The sequence below is a fragment of the Typopeltis vanoorti genome, chromosome 15 (genome assembly GCF_054136105.1).
Source record: "Typopeltis vanoorti isolate ZY-2024b chromosome 15, IOZ_Tvanoo_1.0, whole genome shotgun sequence".
Taxonomy (NCBI): domain Eukaryota; kingdom Metazoa; phylum Arthropoda; class Arachnida; order Uropygi; family Thelyphonidae; genus Typopeltis; species Typopeltis vanoorti.
Window position 1 is genome coordinate 85,329,762 of NC_143563.1, and position 25,912 is coordinate 85,355,673.

The 25,912-nt window shown below is 33.5% G+C and overlaps 1 protein-coding gene across 2 annotated transcripts in view; it reads left to right on the forward strand.

Annotated features, from left to right (window-relative positions):
• row (zinc finger domain-containing protein relative of woc) overlaps nt 1–25,912 on the forward strand; it is a 249,864-nt gene that overhangs the window by 80,111 nt on the left and 143,841 nt on the right. For both annotated transcript variants that reach the window (XM_090404758.1, XM_090404759.1), the window contains 2 exons: nt 6,121–6,466; nt 13,669–13,837. In XM_090404758.1, the coding sequence (XP_090260884.1) occupies nt 6,121–6,466; nt 13,669–13,837 (515 nt within the window). The remainder of the gene's footprint in view (nt 1–6,120; nt 6,467–13,668; nt 13,838–25,912) is intronic.

Sequence of the window (25,912 nt, forward strand, 5' to 3'; positions counted from 1 at the left end):
TAGAGATAGCTGGCCAAGACTATCACTAATTATAAGCGGCAACCGATGAATAGACAGGTAAACAAGTGCTGTCATCTGTCAGTATCTAACTCTAACAGGATATGCTTTTGTCTGAAATAATGTGATTTCTATGGTCAATTTTCTTGAGTTTATGGGACAAAAAAAACCAGAGTTTCTGGGAGAAAAAACTTGCTTACCCACGCCACGGATTGACTAACTCGGGAACTGGTCAGAGAAAAGGCTTAGAATAAGTTCCTCCAGTTGGTGACTGGACTAGAACTTAAATCTATCTTCATGCAGCCTCACACAGAGTATGCAAGTGCCACTTCCACTAAGTTATACAGACCCACCCACACACACTCACACACCAACTTTGATATGTAAAGATAAGGATGTCATTTTTGCCTCTGTCAAGGTCTTGATAAGTGGCAAAACCTCACCTAGACTATTGTGCACATGTCTGATCTTATTTCTTTGATGATACTGTGGAGAGAGTGTGCAAAGGAGAGTGTTACAAATGATATCAGGATTGTGGGATACTGATTGTGAAGACAGATTGAGAATTTGTAGACTGCAGACTGCAAATTTTTGATTATACAGGATTTCAGTTGATGGAATTTTTCATTTTATGGATTGTGGGGAAAGAATGAGAGGACATCCTTGGAAGTTGAGAATGAATGCAGTCAAGAAAGGGGTGAGAGCTACATTTTTCTCTCATTGATTGGTGCATGGAATGGATTGCCATTGGATGTGTGTGTGCAAATAGTATGAATGAATTCAAGAACAGGTATGATAGCTGGTGAAATGTGCCCTCACTTGATGAGTGTCTGATTTCCTAGAGGTCTCTTAATAATAATAAAAACACACACATATATCTGACTGCATTCCTCTTAAATATTTTATATCAATCTTCTGTTAACTGTGTTTATCTCATTTAGTCTTTCAATGTAATTAATCCGTACATCCTGCTTATATGTCTCTTCAATTTTAGTTCCGCTTTTATGATCTCTAGTTTCTTTACAGTTTTTTTTCTCAGTATCTAAGTTTTCTTCATTGGCCTCCAGATCATGTATCAAAGAAGTTGAATAAAATTTCAGCTAGTCTCGGGTATGAACCGTGTAGGCTGAAATATACGATCTTATTTAGAAAGTGAAAAAGTGAGAGTTTGAAAACGAGGACCATACCTTTTGAGACCTAGCCACAAAATCTGAAGAAAACATTGACTCAACTTGGGAAATATATGGTAAAAGTGTGTGTGTGTGTGTGTGTGTATTTTTAAGATTTAAGTTTGTTTTGAATTTACAGCCGAAGTAACTAAGGCCATAAGGCCAATGTATTATTGTTTGTTTTCTAGCTAGGTTTGCCTGTTTTGCAGGATGGAAAACCTGAGTTTCCAGAAAGAAAATCCATCCACCTCTGTGTGGCTAATTAATTTGCTAACTCACCTTCAGTTGAGAAGTCCTGATAAAGATCTTCATGCCTCAGACTGGATTCAAACCCAAATGCAAACCAAAATTGTTGTTGATACTGACTCTTTCTTTTAAGGTTACATGGTGGTCAGCATTCATAGTGAAGGCACAAGACACGTGTTAGAATAATTACTTTACTTAACATTAAGCAAGTAACAATCAACGTTTTGACCTCTGTATTGAGGTCATCAGCAATTGAAAAATCCTTTCTGTCATAGTTACATGGTGATCAGCATTCATTTTTAAAAAAAATTATGGAAACAGCTACTGTATTATAATAAATTTCCAGTTTATATGAAGATCACCAGGTGTGACAGACTTAAGTAATTTTTCTTCTTTCTAGAGTAAAGTTTCTTGTGTTATGTAAATTTCTTGAATTATGTAAAAATAAATAAATAAAAGTTACTAGAAGTTTAATAGAGACATGCATATTAAACATAACTTATAATTAACAGCTTCACACATGTAAGACATAGCTAAATATAATTTATTACTCCTATATATTTTGTTCAGTTTGTCATGAGCTTCTTTCAAGAAGAAGGCAGAAGGTAACAACATTTTAATTCCAAATACAAGAACGAGTTATACAGCATGCATATAATATTATGTGTCTTGGTTGCAGCTTTGCAGTAGGAGGAAACACTATTAGAGTTCAGAGACGTGGTAATAGATGTATAATTAATTAATTTTAAAAAATCTCATACCATTGACACTAACAGAGTTCATTGGAACCGTACCAAGATGCTGAACTACAGTAGGTTCAAATTCGATAGTTTATTTTTGAATCATGTGCAGCCCTTGCCACAATTCTAATCTTAATCAGAAGAGCCTTCATAGCTCAGTCGGTATAGACGAAGCCCTTTGGTCGAAAGACCCCGGGTTCGATTCTCGTCTGCAACCTGAGGAACCTTTATCTGGTCTAAAGGTGAGTTAGCCGATGTCATACGAAGGTAGAGGGTTTTTTCACCCAGAAACTCTGGTTTTTTGTCCATCAGAACAGGCAAACTGGCCCATGAACACCCACTGATCTACCATCATAAAATATATATTTAATCCCTCACTAGGAGGGCTCAACCTGTCCTAAGAGATGGTGGAGGACAGGGAGAATCCCATACGAATAAAATAAATCTTAATTGGACAGATTGTATGCCTATCTCTGAGTTTTGGAAAATGATTGTTGGTAATAATTTATAATTTTTTTATTTTTTTTAAATTAATTAATTAATTACACATCTGTTCCCACATCTCTGAACTTTAATAGTGGTTCCTCTTACTGTACAGCTGTGACTGAGACATGCGATATTATATGCATGCTGTAGGACTTGTCCTTGAATTCAAAATTTAAATATTGTTGCCCTTTCTTTTGCTGTTCTGAAAGAAGCCCATGACATATTGAGTGAAATATATGAGTAATAAATTATATTTAGTTTTTGCTTACATGTGCGAAGCTGTTATTTAACAATTATACTGTCTTTGGCATATTCAAGGTTGCTTTTCATTAGTTTAAAACCTTTTATGGATGAGTCATATTTAAAAATATATATAAAATTAAACTTCATTTATTGATAATACAATTAAATTAATGTTTTGTGAAGCAGTTATTCTAATTTTGGTTTTCTTCATTTAAAACTTTTGCTGATTATTAAATCTTCTACAATTAAAAAAAAAAAAATGGAAGAATATAAAAATTAGAGCTCTGGAACAAATCTAGAAACTCATTATCAATAGAATTCAAGATTGGTACTATGTACATAAGATGCATCATTGGGAAAGAAATGGATTGCAGAAAAACCAGATAAGTACCAGTTCAACATAATAGATCTGACTGAAACAAATAAGACAAACAGGTGAGATCTTTTTAATCAAACAAATGCAAAATGTTATATTCAGGCAATAACATTCAGGGAAAGGAGTAGCTATAATATTCAGTACTAAATGTTAGCAAGTTGCTAAAACATGACCTTCCCTTAGGAAACCCATGTTGCTCATTGCAAAGTAGATTCACTATCAACCCATTTCTGAATGCAAGCACTAACCAATTTTTTCAAAATCTTCACCACCACTCCTGAGATACTAATTGGTTGATAGTTGGGTACATTGTATGGTAGGAAGTCAGCTGAATAAATTTATATGGAATAAGAGAGAAATTAGAAAAAACAATAAACTTACTATATACAAGACAGTGCTCAAACCGATTTTAACTTATGGATCTGAGATTTGAGTTAGAAATGAAACACTTGACCAAATTAGAGACCACATCTTCACCATCATCATCTTCCTTATACCCTCTTTTACCTTGCGGTGTTGAGGGTCCATTGATCATCGGATCTCACTCCGTTTACAGGATAAGGTGGTCAGCCTTATGCCCCGGTGTATCCTATGGCCTGTAGTGTTGAGTTCTCAAGGCCAGTTTGCCTGCTTTGCGGGATGAAAAACCCCAGAATAAACTGGGGAAAAAACCCTGCTTCTGAGAAAGATTAGGGCAGTGAAATATGTGGATATTAGGTAAGAACTTGACATCAGTGTCAAGTTCTTACCTAATAAATTAGCATTTGGAGGAAAATTGTCAATCAGAAGTTAGTAGTGATGTAACTTTTCTTGTAGTACTATCATAATATCCTGTACCCTGAGAGTACATTCCAGGAATTGGATAATGATGATACTTAACTAAAAGGAAACTTTATTGTGAAATAGAAATTTTTGAAATCATGCTGTCCTCACTATCATAGAACTATAAATGCATTTTAAAATTTTTTTTTATAACACAATTCTTTCATGGTTTGTTCATAATATTGTGTAATTTTTCTGATGAACTGTTCTGATTGCTTTATCATCATCATCAAAACTGGATGCAAAAAAAATTCAAAATTTTCTTCTTCAACAGTTATTCTTTGTATGTACTTTCTCATTTTTAAGCATGACCTCTATCCTCCACTTATTTATGAATTATAAACAAGATACAGCTATATTTTTAGTTGGCATATTTTGGAAAATAGAATCCTTCTCTTTAAAGTGGTGTAATCAGCTTTGTTCAGCAGTTAGAACATAAATGCCATCCTATGTTAGACAACTAAGGAAATCATTGCAAGTTAAACATGAAAAAAGATGCATTTTGTTAAGTGATGATGCCATTCATTATAATAGAACCTAAAATTTTAATAGTGATCTTAAATAAAAAATTTCATTAAATTCATTGAAGTGTCAGGGAGGAATTATAGATTTAATTTAAATTGTCTTCCATTGCAAGCATTCCAATGATATTGGGGAAAAAAAAAAACACAAATTATTATCATTATTATGAAAAAAAAAAGCACCTTTCACTTTCTTTTGAACTTAAGACTGGTTCAACAATGAAAATTACTGCATTAGAATGTACGTATAAGACCAAATATATGTTGTGCTACAGGCTCTTTTATTTTATTTAGTTACATACAAATACACTGAAATTGTTCAGCATATGAAATTTTAATTGTTGATATTTCTTTTGTTTCTGATTAAGGTTCATGACAGTTATATTACTGACACATCTCTGTTGAATTTTGATTCTTCTGTAAAAATATGTGTATAAAAAAAAAACGAAGGAAGTTTATGAAATATTGATCCACTTTGGCTTTATGTACTCTGGACATACAGTTTTGGGCTGCGTAATTTTGAAACAATAGTTGAAACCGTTCATCAAATAGAAATCCTAAACATCGAATTTCATTAACTTCAACCCAACAGGACAGAATTATTAATATCATATCAAATCATTTTGACACTAAAAATAGTTCATTTGAAACTAAATTTGAATCATGTGGGTATCTGCTTGTGTATATCTAAATTCCATCAAGTCATAACATATTTATTACTATATCTAATTTTCATTTGTTTTTTTCCTTTTGCAACTCTGCAAATAGTTTAATAACAAAAATCATGCAGCTAAATCGTTTGAATTTGTACAGTATTGGGAGTTACAGAAAATAGTAATTGAAAGTAATCAGAAGAATGCGTAAACTTTTATTATTTGAAATTTTTTTTAACAGCTCCATGTTAGAGTGTATATACACAAGATATAAAGTTCTTGTGCAATTTGAATTTTTAATAATTTCTCTTCCATATAAGAGAGAAACAGTCTGTAAAATGCAACAGAAGGAGTTGAAATATTTAGTATATTTAATTGTGGAAAACTTCCAACATATCCAATGTCATTTTGGATACAGAGCATAGCAAAAAGATTGTCAAGGCTTTATTCAATAAACTTCAGTCATATCTCCATAGAATAAAAATTTAATGGGCACAAGTCTGGGCACCACCTTTGTTAAATTTTTCAAAAATTTAACAAAGGTGGTGCCCAGACTTAATTTTTGAGGTGCTTTCTTGTTATAACGAGTCCTGAATTTTCTTCTGACATCCGGTTGACTTCAGCTTAGCCAGAGAATGCAATTGACTTCATTTGATGCCATTCAGAATAGTGTATGGCTTATTGAATCATTAATATAAATAAATAATTCATTAGCAATTTTATTTAAATCTTGAATAAATTCTCTCTTTGTTGCATTTTGCAGATTATCTTTGAAGTTATTAAAAATTCAAGCTGCATAAGGATGTTATAGAGATCCTATATTTGGAAGTGTTCATTCTAATTTTAATTTCTGTTATCTTTATTTAGGTGAAAGTGGAACCAGAAAAATCATTAGAAATTCAGAAAAATGCTTCAGAATCAACACCAAAAGTTACTCAGTCACTTAAAGTAGTTGAAGGTGGTCAAGTAATTAAAAGTAATAGCAGTATTACTACTTTATCTTCTGCTGCTAGTACTACTACTACTATCACTACCACCACCACCACCACTACTACTACTACTGTTGTCACTGCTACTCCATTATTGGACAAATCTATTCCACTTATAACAGGAGGATTTAAAATGGTGACAGCACAGTCCCTGTTGTCTGTCAAGCCTCGTCCGTTTAGGCAACCAGTTGTTCCTTCTATGAAAAATCAGATCGATAAGTTAAGTATGTACGGATTCTCTTACAATTCAATTTCTTACTATTTACTTAATAAAAAAAAAATCATTTTTCTCACACAGCTTATATAAGGTTTCCACCTTGATGAATAAACTGGTTACAGCTTGATGGATAAGAATACTTTGCCTTCTTCACTAGGAGACAAACTTTTGTATATCTGAAAAAAAGTCAGCAATACTGAAGCTAAAAGTTTCAGTATTGCTGACTTTTTATTCTACCTGAATTTAAATCATGTGTCTTTTCTCAAGAGAAACTTGATGAAGACTGTCTGCTGATTACAGATTTTCTCATTAGAACATTTCAAAGATAATGACTTGTTTAGGAATGGTCTCTTTAATTGGTTTATCAAATTATCTTACTTATTGTACTGAATGTTTAACATGTAGGACTTTGTTAAAATCCAGTGTATAGTTGTTGTACTTTATCACCTTGGAAAATGAGATTTATAATAGGAATTTTCTAGGCCTTCTTATTTTTTACATTTGTTTTCATATTGATCCTTCTTTTCATATTTTGAATACTCTTTTTATATTTTTATTAAAAACTATTATTCCCAATGTTTTTATAATGTCAGTGAATTTCTAGAAGTCGCAGAAAAATTTGATTTTTTTTAAAAATTACATTGGTTGCTTGTTTCAGTCAATTTGTTAATGTAAATAATGAAATGACAAACATTTATAAAGACTTATCAACATTTCAGTGAGCAATATATTCTGTAGTTAAAATTTATCTTGATTTGAAAGATAAAATTATAGACTTATTATATATGAAAAAAAGAATGTTAAAAGGCTGATGATTTTAGATGAAATTAAAAATTTATTGGCATCTGTTGGTCTGTAAATTTTTAATTTGATCTAATGATGTTTGCACCATAATTTAGCCAGTGCTCACTTGAAAATTGTTTTATTGCTTATAGTTGTATTTGTCTAAAAAGCATATTTTTTATACTAATTTAGGTGTATTAAATCTCATTTTAAAAATTGTTGCACTTAAATACATTTCTAATTGGAATTCTTGGAGCACAAGGTTGAAGCCAAATGATGACGGAAAAGCTCGTGATCAGAGATTTGCAGATGGCAATATGATTATATTGTGTGTGCATCTGTAATACTGCAAAACAGAAAGCAAATGGAGAAACTACTGCTCTATCTTATCTCCAGAACAACCATCATGGCGAGCAAACTCTTACAATTGGCCCTGAGTTCCTGGTGTCCCTTAAATGGGACAGGAGTGTGAAGAATCTCCAGGCTCAAAATGGTGTCCACTTTTAAAATCACAACTTGGAACATCAGAATTCTACATGAAGCTGGTAAATTAAGAAATGCCATAAGAGAAACAAAGAGACTGGGTGTCTGGATTTTGGGGATTTGTGAGACAAGATGGCCAGGATCTGGAAATTGTTGACAAGATAATATGACAATGTATTACTCTGGGTATGACGAGAACAAACATCAACATGGTGTAGCTGTAATAGTAGAAGAAATCAATAAATCAGTAATAAATTGGATCCCATTTTCTGAAAGGATAATGCTATTACAACTTAAGGGAAATCCTCTTAATATAAATATCATCCAAACTTATGCACCCACAGCTGACAAAATTGAAGAAGAAGAGTCTTATGAACACTTAAAAGAGAAAACAAAGAAACATGAGATAAACATAGTAATGGGTGACTTTAATGCTAAAGTGGGCAGGGGGGGGGGTGATGGAGAAATTGTTAGAGAGCATGGCTTATGCACCAGAAATGAATGAGGAGACTGCCTTGTCCAGTTCTGTCAGGAAGAAGATCTAACAATTGCAAACATCTTGTTTAAACTTCCATCCAGAAGACTGTGCATTTGAAAATCACCTCAAAATAGCCGTCATAACATTGTCAGAAATCAAATCGACTATATACTGATAAATAAAAGATTCCACAGTAGTATAAAGAGTGCAAAGACTTATCCTGGAGCAGATATCTCATCAGACCACAATTCCATAGTTGCAGAAATACATCTTAGATTAAAATCCCAAAAGAAGAAAAAAAAATGATGTAGAAAAACCAAAAGACCCGAACATAAATAAAAGAGGCAAGACACAACTTAACCTGTGATTACAACAGATTAACATAGAAGAAAGTGAAAGGGTAGAATCTCTTTGGAAAGCTTAAAGAATGCCATCGTAACAACAGGTATTGAAGAAGTAGGTTATGTGAATAATGTAAAACAACAGGAATGGATGACAAATGAGATCCTTTCTTTTATTGATACATGAAGAATGTACACAAACAAAAACCTAGTCAAATATATAGAAACACATCACATCATCATCAAGAAGAAAATAAAAGAAGCAAAGGAAATTGGTTGAAAATTTATATACCGAGATTGAACTGCTTCAGAAGAGATATGACTATTTCAATCTGTATAAGAAAATCAAAGAAATTTCCAGAAAATTCAGAGAAAAGCAAGTAGTGTATCTAAGTGGAAAAATAGTTCTAGAAGAAGAGAATAAAGCACAGATTTGGATAAAATGTATAACAGAACTCTTCAATGATACTAGACAGAAGCCTATAAATATAAAAGATAACATTCAAGGACCAGCAATTCATCTTCTTCCTTTTTACCTTGTCGTGTCAAAGGTTTTCTATTCATTTAATTGCAACCATACACAAGGATAAGGTGGTTAGTTTTATGCCTCCTGGTGTATCATATGTCTGTAGAAGCGTTGAGTTCTCAAGGCCACTTTGCCTGCTTGTGGGATGAAAACCCCTAGATAAACTGGGGAGAAAAACCCTGCAGTCTATGCCCAAGACTGGCTAACTTGGCTATGTCTGAGAAGGATCCTAAGCTTCTCACATCAGCAACGGGAATCGAATCCAGGACACTCCTTTCTCAGGCATATGGTTGCGAAGTGCATAGCCACTCGGCTAACTGTGTGGACAGGACCAGCAATTCTGAAATGTGAAATAGAGAATGCTGTAAGATCAGGTAAAACAGGAAAAGCCAGTGGACCAGATGGTATGCAAACAGAATTTTTAAAATTAATAGAACCAGATAACATCAAACTTCTTGAAAAATTGTCAATAAAATATATGAAAGTGGTGAATTTCCACCAGATTGGCTCATATCTACATTTATCGCTATCCCGAAGAAACCCAAAACAAAATCTTGTGGAGACTTCTGACTTATTAGGCTAACGAGCCAAGCATTAAAAATATTTTTGAAAGTAATTCAGAATAGCATCTATAGAAAAAGTGGAGAAACTCTGAGTGAAATGCAGTTTGCCTTTCGGAATGGTTTTGGTATGTGCCCAAATATTGATACAAAAATTCATATAAAAACAGAAAACTGTCTTTATGTGTTTCATAGATTTTGAAAAAGCTTTCAACAAGGTCTGACACACTAACTTAATAGAAGTCCTTCAACAAATAGGGCTAGATGAAAAAGACATAAGACTAATAAGAAATCTGTATTGGAATCAGTCAGCTACCATTCAATTTGACAGCATTACTACCAGTGATATTAACATCAAAAGAGGAGTGAGACAAGGATGTGTCTGCTCTTGCCATTCTTGTTCAACATGTACTCAGAGGTAATCTTTAAAAAGACATTGGAAGAATGTCCAGAGGGAATCACAGATGCAGTACTGATTACAGATAACATTATGGATCTCCAAAAACTCATTGACAGAGTATATATAGAAAGCCAAAGAATGGGAATAAATATAAACATCAACAAGATGAAATACGGTCATCAGCAAACATCTAACATCATCAATGAAACTGTCACCCATCCCAATGGGTGACAGTTTCATTGATGACGTTAGATGTTTGCTGATGACCGTATTTCATCAGTCAAGTGTCAAGATATAAATAATTTGGTTGCTGGCTTAATGAAAGGTGGGATCCTGAAATAGATATGAAGACAAGGATTGAAGTTGCACTGCAGTCTTTCATGAAAATGACAGCATTATTCTGCAGTAAAGATCTAAACATAGAAGTCAGATGCAAAATGCTGAAATGTTATGTCTGGTCCATTTTGCTCTATGGAGTTGAGACATGGACATTGAAGAAGGCAACCATAAAGAAAATTGAAGCCTTTGAGATGTAGCTATATAGATGAATGCTAAAGATATCATGGACAGAAAAAATAACCAATGAAGATGTCATAACATCCATTGGCAAATCCAAAGATCTCATACAAACAATTAAGAAATGAAAAAAAAACATATCTTGGCCACATCACGAGAAACAGCAAATATCAGCTTCTACAAACCATTTTGGTAGGAAGAAATGATGGCAGAGGAGCTACAGGAAGAAAAAGAATATCTTGGTGACAACATCAAGATGTGGACAGAAAAAACTGATCAGATCAATGCAAGATCATAGTTTGTTTACCAAGTTACCAAGATGATCGCTGACCTTCGATAGAAGATGACACCATTGAAAGAAAAATTGGAATGTGTTTGTGTAGTCATTCTCTTTATATGTAAGTTCTTTTTAATTAAAATGAATAAAGCATTGAGGATATGTGAAATTACTTCTTTATTAGGAATTTTTATTTATGTATCAGGCATTTTCAGTACAAAAATGAAACACAGAAAAACATTAAACTCCATAACAAAAAAAAAAAAAAAAAAAAACCACCATTAAAGATTACAAGAGATTGGAAATGGAAGAATAGTATAAAGCAAAATGATGAAGTGAAGCAGATAGTTAGAAGAGACAAATAGTAGCACAAGGATATCAGTAAATACTGTGGTGAATACAGAAGAAGAAGCTCAAAGCAGAGAGCCATAAACAATGAAAAGGGAGGGACACTTTCATGGACATAGAAGGAATGAAAGAGAGAGAGAGAGAGAGATGAACAAGATACTTTGTTGAACTGAAATTTTTATATTGGCTTTATTAGTTGACCAAATTTTCTAAAATATATAAGAATTGTCTACAAGTTTCACCAGCATTACTGTCTGGCTTCTTCAGGACATGTGTAACGGTACATGGAACTAACGTTTACTAGTGAAAAAGAAGAATGGAGTAACACAGTCAAATAAATTAAAACAGCACATAACATCATAAGCATGGGATGTGGTGTATCAGTCATTGTTTATTGAGCACGTTATATAGTTTTTGGCAAAATGAAATTCTGGTAAGCTGAGCGAACTTATTAGACTTATCCAGATGTCTTTCAGAATCATTCCTTGATTTCTGTTTAGATTTTCTCCAGAGCGGAGTACAACAGCAGCTTCTTTGAATTTCTACATCAAAAATCCTCTTCTATATAGGTCATGGAGCTTTTATCCCAATCGATGGTGTGGTTGGAGATCGAGAAGTGATGGGCTAATCCTGAAGTATCTGTTCTGTTGTTGTTCACGTCTCCTACATTCTTTTATTTGAATTTCCAGGCTTCTCGATCTTTGCCCTATGTAATTTAATCCACAGGAACATGGAATATTGTATACACCTGCGTATTTGAAGAAGGCATTAATGTCCTTTGGTGATCTTAAAATATGGAATATTGTCTTGACAGGTTTGAGAGCAACTCAGATGTTGAAAGACTAAAGGAGTTTGGAAATTTTCTTGGCACTGAGCTTGCATAAGGGATGACGATGGATGATGTATATTGCATGACAGAAAGTTGCTGTTGTGGAGGATTTCTATGAGAAAATCTAAGCAAAAATCAAGGAATGATTCTGAAAGACATCTGGGAAAGCTTAATAAGTTTGCTCAGCTTACCATAATTTCATTTCGTCAAAAACTATATAACACGCTCAATAAACAATGACTGATACACTACATGACGTGCTTATGATGTCGTGCGCCGTTTTAATTTATTTGACTGTGTTACTCCATTCTTCTTTTTTACTAGTAAACGTTAGTTCCATGTACCGTTACACATATCCTGAAGAAGCCAGAAGTAATGCTGGTAAAACTTGTAGACAATTCTTATATATTTTACAAATATCTGGTCAACTAATAAAGCCAATATAAAATTTCAGTTCATTATTTAAGAAGTGACCAAATACAACACAGAGAAGATACCGTGTTGTTATATAAGACACAGAGAGAAGTTGAGGTTCAAAAGAGGTTAATTGATGCACAGAGGGAGAGACAAATATACTGAGGGGATGAGGTTGTATAGGCAATAAAGCATCTAAAGAACAATAAAAGCCCTGGGAATGATGAGATCACCGAGAAGATGCTGAAATATGATGGCAAGATGATATTTGATGAACATCGCTTTGTGCAACATTGTATGAAGCAAAGGGTAAGCAGCAAAAGAATGAACAAGGTAGTTCTAATACCCATTCACAAGAAAGGAAGCAAAATGGACCACAAAAACTACAGAACAATTGCTCTAATGAGTTATGTGGGAAATGTACTTATGATGATATTAACAGAAAGAATAAGGAAACTAATAGTTAATAGTTCTGTTCATGATAGAAGTCTTGTAACTGAAAGTGTTCTATAAACAATGTTTGAAGAGTTTGACATTATTATCAGGAGAAAAAAAAATCTCTTCTAAGATTATTATGCTGTCTTCTCTTGGAATGTTGGAAAACAGGCTTGTGACATTGAACCTTACCATGATGCCCATAGGATCCAGTTTAATGTCTTTTATTTTGTTTATGAAGTCTTTAGAGTTTTTATATATATATATATATATATATATATACGTTAATCTTTTTCCTACACATGGAGAGAGAAGAGTGGATAAATATTTTCTTGCCTCTTCTTGTTCTAATTATTTTTCTTATCTTGTCTACGTTTCTTTGAACATTACTTGAATTTTTTATAATTCTCTAGTCAATTTTTCATATAATTCATTTTAGTCAAAATATTTCACTTGTCAAGTTATCTTCACTTCAGATGCAATGGTAATATTGCAGATATTAGCAGTTGCATCCAAATTACATCTCCTAAATGCAAATATTGGCTTCTGAATTGGTATTTTATTATATATTAATAGTTTGGAGTACCTTAATTGAATTTCATAATGGTTTTTAATAGTAAGCTGTTTCTGATGAGGCTACCTGAAATCTATGCAATATGGAAACTTGCTAGATTTTTGAGTTAAGATCCATGATTAAAACATAATGAAAATATACTTTTTTATTTCATCATTTCTGTTCTCTGCCTCTGTGTATATGTTTGGTCTTTAATACAAGTTATATATATATTATATGTATATGTATATTTTCATTTTAAATAGTACAGCAGCTCGAACAAGAAAAATATATGGAAGAACCTGTTAAATGGTTAATTAAATTAGGGGTACTTCCAAATCGGCCCATGTGTCGATGGTGTGCACATAAAACATCTTCACTTCGTCATGATAAACTAGCTCTGGATGGTTATGTGTGGCTATGTTCTAATGAACAGTAAGTAAATGAATTTGTGTTCTTTATAACCATTTTTTTTCCTTTTGTTTTTTACAAATAAATATTTGTTATTTTCACTTCTGATCATTTATACATTCTTTATTTGTGATGTTAGAATTGGAAGCTAAATTGGAATTGTTTCTCATGCACAAAATGAAATTAATGATATTTTGGCACTCATAAAATTAATAGTTTCTTCAAACTTTTTCAAATTTAAAAATAATATCATCATCATCAAATTCCTGCCATGTACCCTTAAGGGGTGTACAGGATATGATAGTACTACATGAAAAAAAATTACATCATTACTAACTTCCTATCTACAATTTTCCTCCAAATCAGTCTGTTACTTGTCAAGACTCCAACATTATCAGATCTTATATTTCTATCATCTAAGGCACTTTGTACTGTATCAATCCACCTATATCTTGGTCTTCCTCTGGGTCGTTTTGCTGCCAACCTGGCAGAGAACACTTGTTTTGCTAATATTTAAAAAAAAATGATATTTATATTCAAATCTTTGGACTCCATATGGGCTAAAATATTAGTGGGCAATTGGACAAACTATTTTGTTGCATCTGGAATCTAGCTTACTAAATCCTTGCTCAGTCATTACTTTTTATGGCTGGTATGTGGGTGATGTCTTTATGTATAGGTGACTCAACATGTATAACCTTCCTACAAACCTCACTCAACAATTTTAATAGCAGACTTAAATTTAACTTTAATTAGATCCATTGACCATATAGCAACAGAAATATTCCATACCCCACATATATTGGAAACTTCACTTGTCAAGTTATTTAATTTTAATCCTACTTTAATCTGTACTTTAATCCTACCATCCATATTCGAGTAAAAAATCGATTATTCTTTCATAGTCCATAAATTATTTGAGGTCATCAAATCATCAGCTATCACAGGTCATAATAAATAAGTTGATAAATTATGTAAACCTAACAGGCAAGATTTGAATAACCACTTCATTTATCAAAGAAAATTGTCCTTCACATAGAGTATTAAAATTACTCTATATTCAAAATATATATAAACCTTAAAAAATTTTTTTAAACATATGGACTACAAATTAGTTTTCACTACTAATTGCAAGAATCATGTAAAATAGAAAATATAAAAAAAGAAATGGAAAGACTTAAAATGACATTCTGGGCATTAGTGAGATGAGATGGGAGGGACAGGGCGATTTCTGGATTGGAAAATTTCATCATCAAATTCCTGCCATGCATCCTCAAGGGGTGTACAGGATATGATAGAACTACTTGAAAAATTTATATCATTACTAACTTCCTATCTACAATTTTCCTCCAAATCAGTCTGTTACTTGCCAAGACTCCAATATTATCATTATCGGATCTTATATTTCTATCATCTAAGGCACATTGTACCGTATCAATCCGCCTGTATCTTGGTCGTCCTCTGGGTCATTTTTCTGCCAACCTGGCAGAGAACACTTGTTTTGCTAATCTTTCCTTGCCCATTTTGTTTAAGTGACCATACCACCTGAGATTAGCTCTGCTAACACATTCCTGGATGCAGACAATTTCAAGTTCTTTCCTGATATCCTCATTTTTATTATGATATTGCCATTGATGCCATCTGTTTGTGTCCCTAATCTTTCTCAGGACTCTCATATCTGCAGTCTCTAGTCTTTGGTCAAGTGTTTTACTTCTGACCCAGCTCTCAGATCCATAAGTTAAAACTAGTTTGAACACTGTCTTGTATACAGCTAATTTAGTGTTCCGACATTTTCTCTCTTATTCCATATAAATTTATTCAATTGACTTCCTAATATACCAGCTTTTTTGATTCTGTTGTCTATTTCCATATTTAATTTACCATCTTCACAAAAAATCGTACCTAAGTAGCTGAAATGTTTTACTTGTTCCACAGGTTCTCCATTCACAATGCAGTTGACATTTTCAATGCTTCTGCCTATTTTAATTATCTTTATCTTATTATTGCTGAACTTCATACCATATCTATTACAACAGGTATTCACTTTAGTCAGAGAATCTTGCAGACTTGTAGCGGATTTAAATAAATCCACTACAAGATTTAATACCACTTTCCTTCATAATGTGATCCATATAGATAATGTACATCCTTGTCTGACACCAGATTTAACATTAAACCATCTTTCTGTACTTCCTTCAATTCTAACTGCTGACTTACAACTCAAATAAAGACTAAATATTGGTTGATATAATGCCCCATTGACACCATATAACTGTAGCATGTGGAATAGCTTCTCTCTTGGCTCCTTGCATTATGCCTTTTCCAGATCTACAAAACTTAAATACAGATCTTTGTTATATTCCCATGATTTCTCAACTGTTTGTCGTAAAGTGAAGATCTGATCCTGACAGCCTCTATTTGGCCTGAATTCAGCTTGTTCTTCACCAAGCTTTTCTTCCACAATTCTTCTCAACCGTTTCTCAAGTATATATAAATCTTACCAGGAACACTCAGTAGGGAAATACCTCTGTAATTCTCACATTCAGTTTTATTTCCATTTTTATATATGGGTACTATGAGAGCTCTACTCCAATCATCGGGATTTCGTCCCTCTGTCCAGGCTTTCTGAACTATGCAGTGTGGCCACTGTAAGACTTTTATACTTCCATACTTCAGCATTTCTGGTCTAATATCATCTATTCCTGCTGCCTTTCCACATTTCAAGCCTTTGATGGCTTTTTCTACTTCTAGTATGGATATGTATTCCTGACTGTATGCCTGTTGAGTGTTTTTTACCACAGTGCTATCACTGCTTGTTTCGTTTAGCAATTTTTTGAAGTAATTACTCCATACTTCAAGGATATCTGTTTCTCCTGTTTTCATGTCACCTTTATCATCTCTAAGTCCTTTTACAGCACTCTTTCCTCCATTTCTAAGCTTCTTCAACAACCTCCAGAATATCTTGCCATCCTCTTGATATTTATTTTCTATGTTCTTAGCAAAGTCTTTACATGACTTTTGTTTAGCTAGTTTTACACAGTGTTTAGTTTCTTACATTTGTCTCTGTATTCTCTAAGAGCACAAGCTGACTTATTTGCAGGAACTTTTTATACGCTTTTTTCTTTTCCTTCACTGTCTCTTTAACTTTCTGTGTCTACCATGGAGTTCTGAATTTTCTATCCTTGCAGACAACCTCACCACATGCCTCTCTGGGCTGAATCAATCAAGGTTTTCTTCAAGGCTTGCCACTGAATCTCCAAGGTTTGGTTCCTGTTCTCAAACTCTTTCATTTTTTCTTTAATCATGTTTGTGTATTTTAGTCTACAATTCACATCTGAGAGCTGCTCAACTTTTATTTGCTTTAAACCTTTCTTACATGTTATTCTTTTCAATATGAAATTCAATTTTATCCTGCTCAAGACTAAATGGTGATCACTTCCAATTTCAAATCCTCTGTACACTCTAGTGTTATGCAGTAGAGAGAAAACATCAACAATAACGTAGTCAATGAGACTTTTCTTATTCCTTGCCTCTTCTCTCTGTGTGAATTTGTGCAAAATTTTATGTTGGAACATTGTGTTAATAATAACCAGTCCATGTCCTAAGCAGAAATCCAACAGATATTTGCCATTATTATTAGCTTTGCTCTTTTCTCCAAATTTTCCCAATATATTTTTATATTTTTGACAATCATTTCCTACTCTGCTATTTAGATCCCCAGCTAGGACCAACTTTTCCTTTTTCATTGTGTCAGTTGCTTTCTCCAAGCCTCAAAAAATTTCTCCACTTCAACCTTAGTAGAACCTTCTGTGGGAGTATAGACATATATAAGTCTCATTGTCCAGTTCCCATTCTGATATTTGCCCACATCACTCTACTTGAGATTACCTGCCATTCAAGAAGATTAGCCTCGTATTTAGTGTTGAATAGTATTGCTACTCCTTCTTTTCCTTGATTGTCATTGCCTGAATATAACATTTTGACATTTTGTATTTATTGTTCAGAAAGATCTCACCAGTTTTTTTTTCTTTTTTTTTTTTTTTTTGTTTCGGTCACCCCTATTATGGTGATCTGGTACTTATCTAATTCCTTCATTTCTTTGCCATTCAGGCTTCTTATGTTGATAGTACCGATCTTTAACTCTGTTGATGTTGAGATGGGATGTGTTTTCAGATTTGTTCCAGTAGCTGACTTTTCGCTGTTCGCCCTGATTTCCTGGTAAAAACAACGGGGGCCTTGTTTAACCTGGTGATGCCCCAGCCAGCATGGAATTCTGTCATGTTGTACCATCATTTTGTATTTTGGTTCAAGCCAATAAGAATATAGTTTGATCAGCTAAATCCCAAATTGCTATCCCATCCTTGTTTGTTCAGTATTCAGGTAGATAACTAACAGGGTTAACCATGAGAAGGTGAGGATTGGACATTACATCAGAAGCCCTTGTTGGTTCTCCTCATTCCTTTAAAGGCTCTGTGGAGTTTTCCTCTTATTTATACAGCTTTGACCCTTAAGCACCCCTTGGAAAATTTCGAATGATATATTTAGGACAAAAGGGAGAGTCAGGCATTGCAATAGTGCTTCAGAAAAAAAAAAGTTGGAAATTTAATCACTACAATAATTAACCATAGTGACAGAATCAAGGCTCTAAGTATTTCAAAATGAACCAGTAAACCTTAATATTATAATGGTCTACATGCCAACATCACAACATAGCGATGAAGAATTAGAAGAAATTTATGAACAAATGGAAGATATCTGGAACAGTTTTAAATACAGAGACAATACAGTAATAATGGGAGATTGGAATGCTATAATGGAAAAGAGGACAATGACAATGTTTCAGGAAGGTTTGGTCTTGGATGTTGGAATGAAAGTGGAAGGCAATTAATAGAATTTTGTACACAAAAACATTTAGTTTTAGCAAATACGTTATTTCAAGTTCCTAAAAGAAGATACACCTGGGGATTCAAATAGATATCAAATAGATTATATATTGGTCAAGAAAAGATACAGAAACCAAATAAAAAAATCATAAAAGCTATCCAGGTGCCAGCATCAGTAGTGACCATAAACTTGTCTTAATGAAAACAGAACTGAAACATAGGAAACAAATCAAAAGAGACAAACTAATAAAATGGGACCTTGAAAAATTAAAGAATGAAGAAGTAAAGAGAAGATACCAAGAGGCAACTGACAACAACATTCCAGAAAACGTAGAATAATATTGAAAACCAATGGAATATGATTAAAGAGTCTATTACAAATGCATCAAATCAATGATTGAAAAATACAAAAAAAGATAAAAAAGAAAATGAATAACAGATGAAATACTTGGCCTTATGGATAAAAGAAGAAAATATAAAAATGCTGTTGAAGAAGATGTGGCCAAATACAAATATCTTAAAAATCAAATCTACAAGAAAATGTAGCCAAGCCAAAAAAGAATATCTGGAAGAACAATGTAATAACATAGATGAATTATTTAAAAAAGAAAATATAGAGAGAGCCTATAAAGAAATTAACAAATTGACTTTCAAATTTAATAAGAATAGCAAAAACAATGCCATCAAAGAAGAAAATGGAAAATTACTCACAGAATCTGAGGATGTATTAATGAAATGGAAGAACTATCTTGAAAATCTCTATAATGGCGGTGAATTATATGTCGATATTAACATAGAAAATTAAAATGAAGATAATCTAGGATCCTTAATAATGCAAGAAGAATTTGTTAAAGCACTATCAAAAATGAGTAAGGGAAAAAGTCCAGGTGTAGACAATATTCTTACAGAACTACTACAAAATCTAGGTGATGAGACAAAAACCTTACTCTGTCAATTAATAGTCCGAATCTATGATAGAGGAGAAATACCAAAGGAGGTTATGAAATCAACTATTATACCAATCCCAAAAAAGAATAATGCTAATAAATGCAGCCAATTTAGAACAGTAGCTTTAATCCCACATGTCAGCAAAATTTGCTAAAAATTATTCAAAAAATGTCAAGAAAAAACAATACAGAATCCCAATTCTTTCAGATGAAAAGCATTTTAACAGGAGACCTCAACCTACAATTGAAAAAAAAAAAAAAATTAATAAAGACATTGATATGGAGTATCGCACTACATGGATGTAAAACCTGGATTCTAGGTGGAGAAGATGTAAGAAGATTGAAGGCTTTTCAAATTCTGGTGCCACATGAAAACTGAGTAAAGTGTGGTTAGTGAGGGTGTTTAGAACTAGGTTTTTTGCTTGGAGAGTAGTGAATTAGTGGAATAGGTTGCTGGAGTCTGTTGTGGGTGCCATGACTGTGAATGAGTTCAAAGCAAAGTATGATAGATGCTGCACAAATGTTGGATAGTTCTTGACATGATGTTTAGAGTCTCCTTCAATGAGTCTAAGGATTCTTTGGAGTTGCCTGTAATAATAATAATTATTATTATTAACATTTCACCTCCATGGAGTCGGAGACTCAATGTGGAAGGTACACACTATTGCACACAATGCTCATCCAACCGTTCTTTAAACTGATTCCTTGTGTGTACACCCACAACACACACACTCATGGAATGCATTCCACTCGCCAACCTCTCTATGCAAAGAACATATGCCTGACTCTTGCTCACATCCTCCTTATACAGTTTCCAGTGATGGCCTCTTGTTGTACCCCCCCCCCTCCCATTCTATGAAAAATCTCTTCCATGTCGATCTGATAACAACCCCTTAATGGTTATATGTTTCAGTAATACCCCCCCCCCCTTTTCCTCCTATTCACAAGGCACTGCAACTTACATTCAGTAATAATAATAAAATAAAATAATAATATTTTTATTCATGTACTCTGCCATCTGCTGTGGATTATTTATGATATATAATGTCATGTTATATCTAAACATGACATTTATCAACCTGTCCAAAATAAAACGTACACTTTATTTGACAATGAAACATTGAGTGAACAGTAATGAGCATTTATAAGCTGAAGAAAATTCTCATACAACAACTGAAATGGATGCCCACTCTCAATTTATGGAAAATTTATGGTTCAGAATTGTTGGAAACCAGTTTAATAGAATTATACTTAAGAAATGTCTCAGTGGGAAAACATACCTTAATATTTTGCAAAATGATCTGCCAGGTCTTTTAGAGGATGATCCTTTATTGATGTGATAGGCATAGACAGGGTGTATAAAAAATGATGGTAAATATTGTAAGGGTGAAGAGAATGCTTCTAAATAAGTGAGAAAGTTCCATTAAATCATCCAAATTCAAATATTAGCAAGATAAACTGCATTTTCAGTGAGGATCTGCCGTTGACAATGAAGATATCATGGACATTCTTGAATAGACAGTCTGATAAGACTGTCCCTATTCAGGAATATGTATACCTCCATTTCCTGTAGAATGAGCAACCGCACTCATTAAGGACGTCTCCGTATGGCAGTAGGCCAGCCTGGTTGGCTGAGTGATTAGCATATCCACTCTCCAACCAAGAGGCTGCGGGCTCAATTTCCACCAGGAATATGGATGTTTGTGATTGTCCTACCAACCATTGTCATATGTACTGCTTTAGCCTATGTCCTAGCACAGTATGATCCTTGATATCTTTGTGCCATAAAAATCAAAAATAACTAACCATTCAGCAGCATTGACACATCTAGTTTATTCATTATGGTGTGCCAGATCATTTTCTTGTACAAGTTAGAGAACATCTTAGTCAAAGCTATCCTCAGAGTCCATGTCTTCCTATCTAGGATTGATCAATGAGGTCCTTAATCTGTTGAGAGATAGTTCTTCCTGTTGCTTCTAGGGGCATAGGAAAGCATTAGTGTAGCACAAAATGTGAACAATTGAGATGCATGGTATTACAGAATTTTGGATGCTGTACATTTAAAATAACTAAAGACGGAGAAAATAACACAAGTATTATTAAATTGGTCTCTAAGATTGGTACCTTTTGGTCTAAAAATTATAATTATAGTCAACTATAATTAGTTATATATAGTTAATTATGGTTAGTTATAAGAATTAGTTATATGGATTAGGCAACCACTTTGCTGTATTAAAACTATCTATATAAATTTGTTTGAAGGTTTTTTTATTTTATTTTTTTCACTAGAGGTCAGGCTGTAGAAGAACTATTGATCAAATTATTGTCACTTTGGCTTTCTGTTAGAAATGTAATATAGCTTGTCTTTGTATATGTGTATACTCTAGATGACCTTAATATCATCATCATCAAATGCCTGACATGTACCCTCAAGGGGTGTACAGGATATGATAGTACTACATGAAAAATTTGCATCATTACTCACTTCCTATCTACAATTTTCCTCCAAATCAGTCTGTTACTTGTCAAGACGCCAAAATTATCAGATCTTATATTTCTATTGTCTAAAGCACTTTTTACCGTATCAATCCACCTATACCTTGGTCTTCCTCTGGGTCGTTTTCCTGCCAACCTGGCAGAGAACGCTTGTTTTGCTAATCTTTCCTCGCCCATTCTATTTAAGTGACCATACCACCTGAGATTAGCTCTGCTAACGCATTCCTGGTTGCTGACACTGTCAAGTTCTTTCCTAATATCCTCATTTTTAATATGATATTGCCATTGATGCCATCTGTTAAAACACTTGCCCAAAGACTAGAGACCGCAGATATGAGAGTCCTGAGAAAGATTAGTGGACTCATATCTGCGGTCTCCAGTCTTTGGTCAAGTATTTTACTTCTGACCCAGCTCTCATATCCATAAGTTAAAACTGGTTTGAACACTGTCTTGTATACAGCTAATTTATAGTGTTCCGACTAATTTCTCTCTTATTCCATATGAATTTATTCAATTGACTTCCTACCATACCAGCTTTGTTGATTCTGTTGTCTATTTCCATATTTAATTTACCATCTTCACTAAAAATCGTACCTAAGTAGCTGAAATGTTTTACTTGTTCTATAAGTTCTCCATTCACAATGGAGAACTTATAGTTGATATTTTCAATGTTTCTGCCTATTTTCATTGTCTTAGTCTTTTTAATGCTGACCTTCATACCATATCTATTACAACAGTTATTCAATTTAGTCAGGGAATCTTGCAGACTTGTAGCAGATTTATTTAGAAGCATAACATCATCCGTATAAAGCAGAGAGCTGACATTAACATCTCCAATTCTGATATCGTGTTTAATACCACTTTCCTTCATAATGTGATCCATATAGATAACGAATAACAGAGGGGATAATGTACATCCTTGTCTCACACCAGATTTAACATTAAACCATCTTCCTGTACTTCCTTCAGTTCTAATTGCTGACTTACAACTCAAATAAAGACTAAGTATTGCTTGATGTAATGCACCATTGACACCATATAAGTAATTATTCCTAACACGGTTGTAGTCTCCATAATTTTACTACAATGAGAAAATGTTAAGTCTGCATTACTGCTATCTTCCTATCAACAATTTTCTTCTGAATTCATCAGTTATTTGTCAAGTCTGAAATACTGGCAGACATTGTAGTTGAGTCTTTTAAGGCTACTAAATGTATCAATCCACTTAGATATTTTTTCTTTTTAACTGGCAAGAAAAAGACCAAGAATAAGATGTAAATAGATTAATTTAATGCTTTTTTTTATTAATCTTTCTCATCCCTCCCCTCTATTAAAGCAACATACCACCTTACACTAGCTCTGATTGCATGATCTAGAATGGTAATAATGCCATATTAGTGATACTTCTACTGATAATGCTATATTAGTGATACTACTACTGTTAATGCCATATGTTCACTCTCTTGATGTTCCTCTGAACAATCACATTTGTGGCTGGCCAAGTGGACATCATGTCTCTTTTCCATCTAACAGGATGTGAATTTGAACTCCATCATGGAAATAGATGTTTGTGAATGGTTTAGTTAACAGAAGTTTAGTTAAATGAAATGAATTTTACTGCCTGCTTATTATAAAAGTCTATATCATAATCAGATTCCTGACATTACTCTCAAGGGGTGTACAGGATATGATAGTACTACATAAAAAACTTACATTATCACTAACTTCCTATCTACAGTTTTCCTCCAAATCAATCTGTTACCTGTCAAGACTCCAACATTATCAGAATTTTATATTTCTGTCTTCTAAGGAACTTTTACTGTATCAATCCACCTATATCTTGGTCTTCCTCTGGGTCTTTTTCCTGCCAACCTGGCAGAGAACACATGCTTTGCTAATCTTTCCTTTCCCATTCTGTTTATGCGACCATACCACTTGAGACTAGCTCTGCTAACACTTTCCTGAATGCTGACAATGTCCTTTCCTAATACTCTCATTTTTAATATGATATTTCCACTGATGCTATCTGTTCATGCCTCTAATCTTTCTCAGGACTCTCATATCTGCGGTCTCTAGTCTTTGGTCAAGTGTTTTACTTCTGACCCAGCTCTCATATCCATAAGTTAAAACTAGTTTGAACACTGTCTTGTACACAGCTAATTTAGTGTTCCGACTAATTTCTCTCTTATTCCATATAAATTTATTCAGTTGTCTTCCTACCCTAACAGCTTTGTTGATTCTGTTGTCTATTCCATATTTAATTTACCATCTTCACTAAAAATCGTACCTAAGTAGCTGAAATGTTTTACTTGTTCCACAGGTTCTCCATTCACAATGCAGTTGATATTTTCAATGCTTCTACCTATTTTCATTGTCTTGTTATTTCTTCATACCAAATCTATTACAACAGTTATTCAATTTTGTCAGGGAATCTTACAGACTTGTACTGGATTAATTTCAAGTATAACATATACATAAAGTAAAGAGCTGAGATTAACATCTCCAGTTTTGATATCAGGTTTAATACCACTTTCCTTCATAATATGATCCATGTAGTTAATGAATAACAGAGGGGATAACGTACATCCTTGCCCTACACTAGATTTAATATCAAACCATCTTCCAGGACTTCCTTCAGTTCTAACTGCTGACTTACAACTCAAATAAAGACTAAGTATTGCTTGATATAATGTCCCATTGACACCATACAACTGTAGGGTTTGAATAGCTTTTCTTTTGTCATATGCCTTTTCCAGATCTACAAAACTTAAATACAGATCTTTGTTATTTTTCCATGATTTCTCAACTATTTTTCATAAAGTGAAATCTGATCCTAGCATCCTCTGTTTGGCCTGCTTTTTCTTCACCTTCTACAATCCTCAACTGTTTCTCAAGTATACTTGCATAAATCTTACCATGAACACTCACTAGGATAATATCTCTGTAATACTCACGTTCTGTTTTATTTCTCTTTTTTGTATATGGGTATTATGAGAGCTCTACTCCAATCATCTGGAATTCATCTTTCTGTCCAGGCCTTTTGAAATATGTAGTGCAGCCACTGTAAGACTCATACTTGAGCATTTCTGGTCAAATATCATCTACTCGAGCTGCTTTACCACATTTCTGGCTTTTGATGGCGTTTTCTACTTCAAATATGGATATGTATTCCTGATTGCATGTCTGATGAGCGTTTTTTACCAATGTGCTCTCATCACTGCTTGTTTCATTTAGCAGTTTTTCAAAGTAATTACTCAGTACATTAAGGATATCTTTTTCTCCTGTTTTCATGTCACCTTTATCATCTCTAATTCCTTTACAGTACTTTTCCTTCCATTTCTGAGCTTTTTCAACAATCTTCAGAATATCTTTCTGTCTTCTTGATTGAATTTTCTATGTTCTTACCAAAGTCGTCCCATGACTCTTGTTTAGCTACTTTTACACAGTGTTTAGCTTTCTTACATTTGTGTCTTTGTTTTATAAGAGCACAAGTTGACTTATTCTCAGGAACTTTCTATATGCTTTATTTTCCTTCACTGTCTCTTTAACTTTCTGTGTTCACCATGGAGTTCTGATTTTTCTATCCCTGCAGACAATCTCACCACATTCTTTTCTGGCTGAATCAATCAATGTTTTCTTCAGGATTTGCCACTGAATCTCTAAGGTTTGGCTTTCCTTTTCTTAAACTCTTTAATTTTTTCTTGAATAATGTTTGTGTATTTTAGTCTATAGCTCACATCTGAGAGCTGCTCAACTTTTATTTGCTTTAAACC